Here is a 10,989-nt window from a genome sequence, read left to right as displayed (position 1 = left end):
GGACTAACAGATTAAATACGGTCTGTAATAGAATTATAAAGTGCACCAACATGGAGCCTATGAAATGGAGAATTGTAGAAACATGAAGATAATTTTAATGTTTTTGCTCATCAGTGTTTAATAACATTTATAATGATATTGTCAAACGTACTGATCAGAATATTTGAGTCAGGAAAAAGCTTAAGGGCCCTAGTCAAATTAGAAATAACTTGAAAGCTCTGCTTTTTTTTTAGTACACAACTAATATTTACTTATTTGTCAATGTGGGAAACAAACTATAAGTTAGTATATTACCAATTATGTGCATTATATAAGCAAAAATAAACCTTTCATGTACAATGCACAGGGCAGAGCTTAGGGGCCCCAACTACAAATTTAAAACACAAAACACAATGCTGTACAGTTTATTTGTTAAGAGATCCTCCATACATAATGAGCCATCATGCACACAGCATACATCCAGTTACTGTAGTGGATAACTGTACAGTCTTCAAGTTAGTTCAAATGTATTGTGCTTGGTGAGTTGATAAATGCATCGCATTCAGGAATACTGACAGACATTCATTCGTTCATCCATTTAGCAACACATACATAAACAGTTAAGCACTGAAATTGCGATGCATGGTTAACTTGTCGAAGAGATGAATGCTCATACCGCTGTTTTACAAGCGCTATGCTAGAGGCTTCAACTTGGAGCTATTACACTGTAGCAGAGTTATCCTTGATTATAGACCAGTGAGTGGTTTTGTTAATGTCCTGAAGTCTTAGCTTTACTGCCAGCTAGACATTTCTTCCTCAAATTTCTGTGGATCAATAAAAGGCTTGTCGATCGATTTAATCATCAGCTCACCACAATATGCACACTCTGAAGCAATAATATCATCAATATCTGATTTGATCTGCTCTCTGCTACCCATGCCTTTTCCTAGGCTGACAGTGTCCTCTTCTTTTGGCCTGTGACGGGACTTTGTGGTTTGTGTAGTTGCAGCAAGCTTTTTCTGAAGTTCATCCAGTTTACTTTGCTTATAGGCTGTAAAATGAGGAGTGACTTCCTGAAAGAGACAGTCATAGTGGAACATGTGTCCACAAAGGAAGAGATAGAAGGGCCTGTTAAGTAAGGGAAAGTCACAGGTAGCACATTTCTCTTGAGATTCCACCACTCCATATTTGTTTCTCATTTCCTGGATGTCTTCACGTATGCGCTTGGCACTCTCGGTGGCCTCCTCCATCTCTTGTTTGAGTTCCTCAATGTGCTGATTATACTCTTCTAAAGAGCTGCAAATGGCCTCCTTGAAGTGGTCGATTGTGACAAAGTCTGGAAAGAATGGCAAGATGTCTTCAATCTTCAGCAGGTTGCAACTAGACAAACAATTCATGGCTTTCTTCACGTCTTTCTCCTCCTGAACCACATGACGTGCAATCTTTAGCCACAGCTTTTTCCTCAGCTCCTCATCATCTTCTGGGAGGTCAGCACATAACTTGGCCGATTCAACATCAACCTTAACAAGATAATAAAACAGATAATGAGCAGATTCCTTTTAAAAATATTTAATTTAACTTGCATGTAAAAGAAATAATTTCAGACATACCTGTAAGGCTAGGTCCACAGCTTCTTCATAGAGCTCCATTATCTTGTAAACCAAGACACATGCTTGGAGATAACCATGTTCAGCACATAGGCGTAAGGCATATTTCAGGTCATAGTTGATTTCTGAAGCATGGGTGCCTGCTTGTTCAAGATACCACAGCAGGGAATCTGGCTTGTATTTGGCATAAAGGGATAGCAAGTAATTGTGGATGGCCTCCTCTTTCACTTTCAGTTCATAGACACAGAACTCCATGTAACGGATTGTCTCGTTTATCTGTTGGGTGCTGCCTATCTGACTGTAGTTCACCAGAGCTGGGATAAGTTTCTTAGGATCCAGTCGTTTTCCCATTACAATCCATGCATCTACAACCTTTTTAGGAATGTGCTGCATGAGAACTGGTGAGAACTTGTAGTAAAGTTTTTCATCACAGTGTTTGGACAGAACCTCTAGGGCTGCACTGTAATCATCGTGCTGGCAATAGTGAGAGATGACCCTCTCATAGTCCTGCATTATTACAGAGAAATACACCATGTCATCCACATTGCCATGGCTTGCCAAGAGATCATAGATGGTGCTGCGGTTGTTGTAAAAGAATTCCTTATACTTGGAGTTGCAGAGAAACTCATGGAACTCCTCCCGGGTTTCCTGAAATTGGTCTTTCTTACTACCATCTGCCTCCTCCATTTGTCCAAGCCGATTCAGATACAGCTCAGTTAACCAGGTGACCAAGAGAGTGATCTGGGTCTTTTCACTAGATTTAAGGTTACTCAACTTCTTAAGCAGAAATTCCTTTAGGGCCTCCTCCTGCTTGGCTTCAATAAACTTCAAGGCAATCTCCTCAAAGTACTTTTGAGTGAGAGCGTAACACTTAGCACTTTCGAGATAACGCTTGTTCTGGAAGCAGTGCTCCGCTTCCTTGGCCAATACCATATCCATGCACTCTGGTCGATCCCTGCAATACTCCTTGGCCAGGTCAAACTTGTTCATGTTCATGTACATTTGCCAAACATCTCTGGATTCCCTCTGAATATGATAGCGAAAGACAGCTTTCTCTGTGTAGATCCAAACCAGACCACCAACAGTATCTTTGATCATTTTTTTGAGTGGGCAAAACTTATCTGGGAACACATCTTCATAGACTACTTGCCCGTTCAAAGTACAAATTGCCTTAACGCGGTCAGGAAGCAGAAGAAGGAAGTGAAACTGGGTAAGCACGATGGAGATAGGTTTGTTAAAGCTGAAATCAATATCTGGTGTGTATTCCCACACACGCATATCACTGAGAAGAGAGTCAGGCCTTACACAGTCCAACTGGCCATACAAAACCCCATTGCCCATCATCCAGGCAAATGACTTGGGACATGATCGGAGCTTTGAAGTATAGAAAGCAATCTCACTGTAGCCCATATTAACAGGAAACTCCTGAAAGCTTGGTAGGAGGTCTTGGTTCTGAGCAAAGATAGAGCTGAAGCCTTGTTGCTCAGAACCTTCTGCCAACTTGCCTACAAACTGGAAAAGACGCTTGCGAGTTGTGGTAATGATAAAGTATTTTGAGTCTATTCCACGTTCCACCTCAAGGCAACAGACCGGTGCTGGTTTTCCATCCTCCTCCAAGGAATGAACCTGCCTGAAGTATTGGTCTGGGTTAGTGTTAAACAGAGTACCTTCTGAAGCAGAGATCTCTGCTTCAAAAATTATGCCTTGGCTGGTTCCAACCAGAATTGGGCCTGTGTTAGTCTCAGTGCCAAATAGTTTGTTCCAGCCCACACTCTCTATTAGGTGACCCCTCCACCGAGAGAGACTGCGAACTTTTTGGGTGTTTCTGTTCAAGTAGACACACTCGTTGGTGGTCAGACTAATCACCAAGTGAGATCCTGTAACACAGACACATTCATTTTATCCTTATGGTGGACTCAGTAATAATGTATAATTAATCTTCAAACAGACACAACATCATGACCTTGGTGGCTATATACTTTATACAGTACTGTGTACTTTGTGCAGATTACAAATTAATGCTTTGGTGTAATTTCAATTTGTAATTTTGGTGTTTTTTAGATTGTTTTCATAAGTCCCTACACAACTTTAAATGAGAAAACATTAATAAATATGTAACTCTCAATCTCATTCTCTGCTAACAAGAAATATAAATTAAATTAAACAATGCAGTACATACCAAAATATCAATTAACCAACTTGATTCTTATGTTATACAAGTAAAAATTAATCTACACAAAATCTTATATTCTCCATTAAATATGTGACATAATCACCTGTTGGGTCCAAAAATAATTTGTGTACTTTACTGTCATCCTTCCTTCCCAGTTCAATCTGGTTTGGCTGATCTGGTTTTCCAAGATCAATCCTAAAATATAAAAGACACGTTTTTCAGACCTGTAAGTTATTTGCTACCCTGAAATACACTCTACAACTCAGATTGCATAGAATTGTTACACTAAGAGTTTAATAATAAAAGCTACGCATACAATCTAATCACAGTTAGTGTAATAGCTGTAATAGCCATCCCTTTAAGCACTATTAATCTCAGGAGACATCAATGGGCTAATAGCACCAATGTCTATGTATGTTAATGTAAGTCTCCTTTTACCTCAATAAAGTGTCCTTCCCAAGACTCATGCATAACTGGTTGTTGCATACAGCAAAGTGGTTTATCTTTTCAGGGGGTGAGAAATCAATCCGTTGCTTGTTGAATATAGGCTTTTCTTCCTCCAACCGCACATTCACAAAACCTACAAGACATATAAAGAGATTAACTTTTATCATTTTCTACAGATGTGATTCCACTTTCCCACATTTCACCAGCAGTTTGTCTCTCACTCATTAACTTTCAAGTCACAAGGAGAATATCAAACTGGACTGCTTTTGGATTGGGGAAAGAGTACACTGTAGACAGTAAGCACAGAGTTTACAGAGGTTATCTGTTTATAATGCCAGTATTTAAGGTAAAGCAAGCAGAACATCACAAGGAAAAAAAATACATCAACTGATCTGTAGTCAGTTCAGTAAAATATTTCTGCTATTACATCAAATGGAAGCCAGTTTCAAAAACCTTCCTTTCCCAATACTGACATAGTGAGTTTTAATAGAAGATCTTAATCATAAAGATATGCTTGAATATATAAATATAAAAGTGTTCTCATTATTATGAAATGCTTGATTGTATTTAAAAAGATACGTTAGTCAAAATTTATATTAGGCTATTTCTCAAGATTTTGACAGCATAATGGCTGAATAATTTCCCCAAGGTCCTTTACAGCCTATATGACTACTTTACTTTGGTACTGAAGTCAAATTTCTAGTATCATAATAAAGCTCGTAGGGTCTGTGCCACAAAGCAGGAGTTAGCCGACAGCTATATAACTGAAGCGCAGGCCTGAGGACTGTAGAAGAGGATTTTCCATCTTTTCCTACTGGACACATTTGACATTAAATTTTAAGATATACGTGTTCATAAGATGTATGGATGAACCTTTGGGTGGATTTCTGTATGCCTTAACTGATGGATGTATATGGATTGGATGCATGTAATTTAGTGCTATCTATCTATAGACATTAGCCACACAATGAAGTTAAAATCATACAATAAAAATACAAAACATTAAGCACCAACATACAAGGCATATACAACATTTTATGCTGTTAAGAGAAATGGATAATATCCACTGTATTTGGTACAAATGCCCTCCATACTGGCAGCTATTGGCCTGCATGACGGAAGCTGCTCTAACACAGAGAAAAGAGGGTGAAATGTATCCTATACAACATTCATCTACGTGGTTTTATCTGGCTAGTCTCTCTGGAGATATTCCCGCTTCGAGGAAGGTGCAACTGCCGAGTTAAAGACTGAACTTTGTGCTGATAATGTACCTGAGTGAGTGATGCCGATCATGTTAGCGGCGGACACTCGGGTCGACTGGACAGGATGACGGATTATCTGTGAATCCTCATATTCGTCGAGAATAGACGCCATTTTATATCTCCTAGTAAAGTCTGTGCAGAATGTGCGTCTTAATAACAGAAATAATGAAGGTCCTCTATTTGCAGCTCCATTGTTTAAATGAAAACACCGAGCTAACCGTCAACCGTCACGGTATTAGCCAGCACTAAGAAACCACCTTGTGAAACGGCGAATTTACTGCGGTATTTGACTACTTTCAGCGACTCGCACCGACATAAAGTCACATTAAGTTTACAAGAGAGCGAGTAAACGACTACAGCGTGCTAAATAAAATCTATAAATAACAAACGAAACTCCTTTATCTTGGAGCGCCCGTATAACGCAGTGGGAAGCGCCCGTGTCAGGTGAGTAATATCATGTGACTGAGTGAACTGTGGGTTCAGTCTCAAATTGCCCGTAGTTCCCTACGAATGAACACTATATGGCTTTATTTAAGGGATCATACAATAGAAAACTGTAATATTTCATGCACGTGACTATTCCTATGACTATTTATTTAATATTTGGCGCATTGTTTGGGTGCTGGCACCTTGGTTTTCTGACGTTTATTGAGCACTTCGTGGGATAAAAGGATCCATTTTAAATCGAGCCATAGATCGCAAGCGTTTTGTCCGTCCACAAGAGGGTGTTATTTAGTTACCTTAACTTTTAACTATTTTGCTTTCCAGTGAGGTTCCCATTAAATACAAACCCTTTCTTATAGAACAGTCATATCTACATTTTACACTGATGTCAAGGCAGTATAAAAATACAGCAAGCATTACACATTACTGCAAAACTCTTAAACATATAGCTTCCTATACATTTGATTAGCTGTATTTTACATTTATAAATATCTCTCTCTTGAGAGAGAAATGTAATAATAATATCATACGTGTAATTATTGACTGCGTTATAGAAGGTGCCGGGCTTTCACGGGGTGCTGGTCTTGTCAGTATTCCTGTTATAAAGATCCATTTTTATTTTTTTTTTTTTTACAAAAGTCCATTTGTGTAGATTTCTTAATGAATGTATTGAACTGTAAGAAATAATCATTAATAAAAAAAAAAAACCTGTATACATTATTGTCTATATCTACGGATCATAATTTTAAAAAGCTTTTTTTTCAGTTATTATTGTCGTGTCTCATATACGTCACATTTTGCACGCTGTGTTTACTTCTGGCGGGGCGGGGCGGGGCGTGGTTATGTTAATGAGCCCCCGTTCAAACAGGCTGAGTGGAGACCTGAGAGGCAGACTGTGGTGTGGAGGTTAGTGGTGAAGGAGTGACAGTGTTTGAAAGTTGATCGAGGCGTTGTTTAAACTCTATGTGAATCGCTCCCAGGACCGGGGACACACCTCAGAGTCTCGGACAGTTTCCTGGAAAGGGGTTTTGAGCTTTTAGTGTCTGGACATGCCACCGCAAATGGATTATTTGTGCCACGAGTCGAGAGTGCCCTCGGTGTGTTTGGAGGAGGACGATGCGCTGGAGCCCGGGGTCAGCTGTATGCTGGTGGGGGACGGAGCTGTCGGGAAGACCAGTATGATCGTCAGCTATACCACCAACGGATACCCCTCAGACTACAAACAGACGGCTTTTGACGTCTTCTCAGGTAAAACCAGGCTTTCCTGCTCTTCGGGACAAATTCACATAATAATTCCCAGTTTCTCTGTGTCAGATACCTGTTGAAAGCCTATAGAGTCTAAAGCTGAACGTTTTTTTTTTTTTATGAACTACTAACAGTTACTAAGTCAGTGACAGTAACAGCCAGAATAATTAGTCTAATTAATATACACATGTTACATAAACATCCAATTTAACAACGACAATAAAATGATATATATGACAGCAGAAATAATAATATTATTGGACATTTGATATACATTATAAACTGGTGGTTGGCTTCAGTTATATCATGCCCTCGGTGCTGGACTTGTGTTCAAGTCCCTGCTCAGGTAACAAGGTCATTCTTTGGGCAAGACTCCTAACACTACTTTAGCCCCCATCTGTTAGACAGAGCTACCAAATTCTATAAAAATAAATATAATGGGTGGTTTGATAAGCATAAACATATACCTACATATCATAGGACATTAATATTGGTGCCAATATAATGCTTACATAACATCCCCATTGTATAAATCACTCCTTAGGCTTTAATGTTTTATTTATGATCCTTTTAAAAGCCTGGGCAGTTACTAATGTTCCATAGATTAGGCCACAGAGGAGGGTTGACCAGAAAGTTAATTGGTTTAAACATTTCAGTAGTAAAATATTCATTCCAAGAAATCAAAAAATATTATGAGTGTTAAATACATTTACTAAACTTGACCTGAGATTTGTATACACACTGGCCACATCTAATACCTTTAGCCACGAATGTTCAGATAATCATAATGCTTGGGTTCAACACTTAAACAAATTTTGAATGACTGAAAGGTTGTCTTTATTAAACCATAATATGTGTGATGAAAAATCAAGCATTTTTATATGACGTTTTTCAGCATATTTAATGGTTGTTAAATAATAAATTTAAACCATCTCTAGACTTTCAGATTTGTGATTTTAGTTCATCCAATTAACAGTTAATATAATAATTGTCATTTACATGTAGCACGAAAAAGTGTAGAAAGTGTAAAATGTAAAAATATTTGATGTTTTAACAGACAGTTAAACTGGCCTATTTAAATGCCATATTTAAGAGTGTTCCTGTGTATGTTGTGTTCACTTATCTGCGAAATCAACAAAACAGCAGTGTACAAACTTGTGTATACAACAATATATAATCATATTTGTCTTTATTGATACAGGACAAGTGCAAGTAGATGGAACCCCTGTACGGATTCAGTTGATGGACACAGCTGGACAGGTATGTGTTCTGCACTGACAGTTGAAAAGTTTGCTAAATTATTGAGTCTGTGAATTGAAAAGTAATCAAATAATAGAAGATAGAAAATTACAAACTGCCAAAAGAGTTTATAGCAAGGCCTTTTTAATGAAGTTGTAAAAATGAATGAATTTAATGTTACATCCAATAAAGATTTGGTTTGTGTTTTTTTGCTGAAGTGTTGTGATACACTTGATATCAATTTCAATGTGAAATTCTTAAAGTGTAAATCTTGCTAAAATATGAGTGCTTTAGGCTGAAATTGTAATATGTAAATTGTTCATTTAGTACTTAAGTACTATTTGCATAAACGACAAAGGGCCAATTTCCCAGATCAGACTAAACCTGATCCTGAACAAAAATTTAATTTCATACAGAGTTTTACCACTGCCTGCAAACTTAGTCAAACTTAATCCACGTCAGGGAGGGTTTTTGTAGAGTGAGGCCTTTATGAAGGTTTATGAATATAAAAAGTTTGTTTCCTTCATGCTGCTTGTAGTTTGTCCTTATCAGTGTATCTTTGGCATTTCAGGAGGAGTTTGATGGCTTCCGCTCACTGTCTTATGCCCACACAGATGTGTTTCTCCTGTGCTTCAGTGTGGTCAACCCCACGTCCTTTCAGAACATTACCAAGAAATGGGTTCCAGAGATTCGCTCCTGCAATCCAAACTCTCCTATAATCTTAGTGGGGACTCAGTCAGACTTGCTGCTGGATGTTAACGTTCTTATAAATCTGGACCGTTGCAAGGTGAAGCCTGTACCCAGCTCTAGAGCTCGAAGTGTGGCTGAGAAGATCAGAGCCTCAGAGTACGTGGAGTGTTCAGCTTTGACACAGAAGAACTTGAAGGAGGCATTTGACGCCGCCATTTTTGCAGCTATCAAACACAAAGCCAGGAAAGCTAAAAAGATGAGACTGTCGGACAGACGCGCCAAAGCCTTTTCCAAGTGCAGCTGGAAAAAGTTCTTCTGTTTCATCTGACCCTATGGGTCAAAAGACACAATGTTTTATGCAGTTTTTTTAATTTATTTTGGACTTCTGAAATGCACTGTCAGTTGAATTGTGTGGATCTTCTTGGGGAGAGTGACTTTACTTTTGTCTTAGATGTGTGATGATCTCAACTTTTTGGATTGAAGAACATCTCACTCTGCTGCAATCCCTGACGCATTCCATTACACATTGGTTGCACATCCACACTCATAGCACAGGGAAATATGTAAAAAAAAGACCACGTAAGTCCATCCAAAAACCAGAGAAGTAGATACAGGATATACATATTCCTATATTTAATAGAAAATTACTGTTAAATATGTTTTCACCAATCTGAATTTGTCAGGGTGATTCACAGAACAAGAGAACGTTTGCATACAAAGAGGTGATTAGCAATTGTTAAAATTGGACCTAATCTAATTAAATACATGTCGATATGCCTGATTGGGGAGACTGTTCCTGTTAAATGATTATTCTACATAATTTACACCCAGAAAATATCAGCTGCTCCCTTGGATTCAACATTTTAACTTGAATGACTGTATGAAAGCAAACCCACCACACGTAAAAGCTCTGAATTTGCATTATCTGCATGGGTGCCCATTCAAAGCTGTGCATAGCTTCCCGCATGTAGGTGTCTGTGAGAAGCTCGCGGGGGAATGGTTGTCCATTCTCTGTTTTTGTCTTGGGTGCTAACTTGTCAGACAGGTCTTTTCAAATGCAACAGCTCAGGCTTAAACTACAGTGTGACTTGTATGCTTGATCTCTTCCTTTTGAACACTTAAAGAGACAAATTCGCGACTACAGCATTCAGTTTATTCAGACAACTGACATTTCTTGGCGAGCCATTGTCTCGCAAATTATTATTACCCAATGAGGTTTATTTTGAGCCCTCCCTATCAGGACATTTCTAAAGCTTGTTGATCAGTATCCTAGTATTCTCTTTCCCCTCTCAGTCAAACATTTTCACTCACCTCTTCTTTTATTTAAGCATCTGTAAAAGTCTACAATGATGGCTTTAAACATTAGGTAGACCCACAATCATTTGGAGTCATGGTTTGTTTATGTTGATTGAAGGCTTTTATCTTGGATTCATTGATAACACTGTGTACACAGAGTAAAATAGTGCTGTTTTTACTAAAACACTACCTGTTTATTCTTCTTGTGGAAGACTTTGAGTGCTGTTTATTTTTTAAACAGGTCTTTTTTTTCTGATTCAAAGCCATATGGAAAAAATATAACATTATGAATACTAAAGCAGTGTTTTCTTCATGATGTGATGATAAAATAAAATTTTAAAAAAAGGAATTTTCACGTAGTTTTTTTTTTTTATGGTGGCTTTAGGTTTTTCAGGACTAGTCCAGGATCATGATAAATAGTTAAGAACAAGGTACCACCATTACGTATTTATGTTTTACTCAGAAAGCTTCTACAATTACTACACCTTAGTGTACTATGTGATACTGTTTTATATAAAGTGGTTCTCGTTTTTTACAAATTAATTTAGCAGACAACAAGAGAATACAAAATAAAGTAATATATGCCCAGAAACCCCTAAAATTTTGA

The 10,989-nt window shown here is 38.1% G+C and overlaps 2 protein-coding genes across 2 annotated transcripts; one reads left to right on the top strand and one right to left on the bottom strand.

Moving 5' to 3' along the window:
• Nucleotides 1-390: 390 nt before the first annotated feature.
• On the bottom strand, nucleotides 391-5,952 carry vps18 (VPS18 core subunit of CORVET and HOPS complexes). The gene is made up of 5 exons (XM_066677488.1): nucleotides 5,478-5,952; nucleotides 4,198-4,339; nucleotides 3,863-3,954; nucleotides 1,590-3,463; nucleotides 391-1,499 (listed from the first exon to the last, which is right to left on the bottom strand). Exons 1-5 carry the CDS (start codon nucleotides 5,578-5,580, stop codon nucleotides 771-773), a joined length of 2,940 nt encoding a protein of 979 aa, XP_066533585.1. The 5' UTR covers nucleotides 5,581-5,952; the 3' UTR covers nucleotides 391-770.
• An 847-nt stretch (nucleotides 5,953-6,799) lies between these two features.
• rhov (ras homolog family member V) lies at nucleotides 6,800-10,724 on the top strand. Its single transcript, XM_066677185.1, has 3 exons — nucleotides 6,800-7,160; nucleotides 8,359-8,417; nucleotides 8,968-10,724. The coding sequence occupies exons 1-3, from the start codon at nucleotides 6,962-6,964 to the stop codon at nucleotides 9,412-9,414; spliced, it is 705 nt and encodes a 234-aa protein (XP_066533282.1). The 5' UTR covers nucleotides 6,800-6,961; the 3' UTR covers nucleotides 9,415-10,724.
• Nucleotides 10,725-10,989: the final 265 nt, after the last annotated feature.

Source organism: Hoplias malabaricus, chromosome 7 (assembly GCF_029633855.1).
Source record: "Hoplias malabaricus isolate fHopMal1 chromosome 7, fHopMal1.hap1, whole genome shotgun sequence".
Classification (NCBI taxonomy): domain Eukaryota; kingdom Metazoa; phylum Chordata; class Actinopteri; order Characiformes; family Erythrinidae; genus Hoplias; species Hoplias malabaricus.
This window is presented reverse-complemented; position numbering and strand designations above follow the sequence as displayed.

Coding starts and splice junctions, on each gene's coding strand:
- vps18 (XM_066677488.1), bottom strand. CDS start 5,580: ATGGCGTCTATTCTCGACGAATATGAGGATTCACAGATAATCCGTCAT. Junction 3,955..4,197: donor GGGAAGGACACTTTATTGAG/GTAAAAGGAGAC, acceptor TTTATATTTTAG/GATTGATCTTGGAAAACCAG. Junction 3,464..3,862: donor ATTATTTTTGGACCCAACAG/GTGATTATGTCA, acceptor TCTGTGTTACAG/GATCTCACTTGGTGATTAGT.
- rhov (XM_066677185.1), top strand. CDS start 6,962: ATGCCACCGCAAATGGATTATTTGTGCCACGAGTCGAGAGTGCCCTCG. Junction 7,161..8,358: donor GGCTTTTGACGTCTTCTCAG/GTAAAACCAGGC, acceptor TTATTGATACAG/GACAAGTGCAAGTAGATGGA. Junction 8,418..8,967: donor TGATGGACACAGCTGGACAG/GTATGTGTTCTG, acceptor TTGGCATTTCAG/GAGGAGTTTGATGGCTTCCG.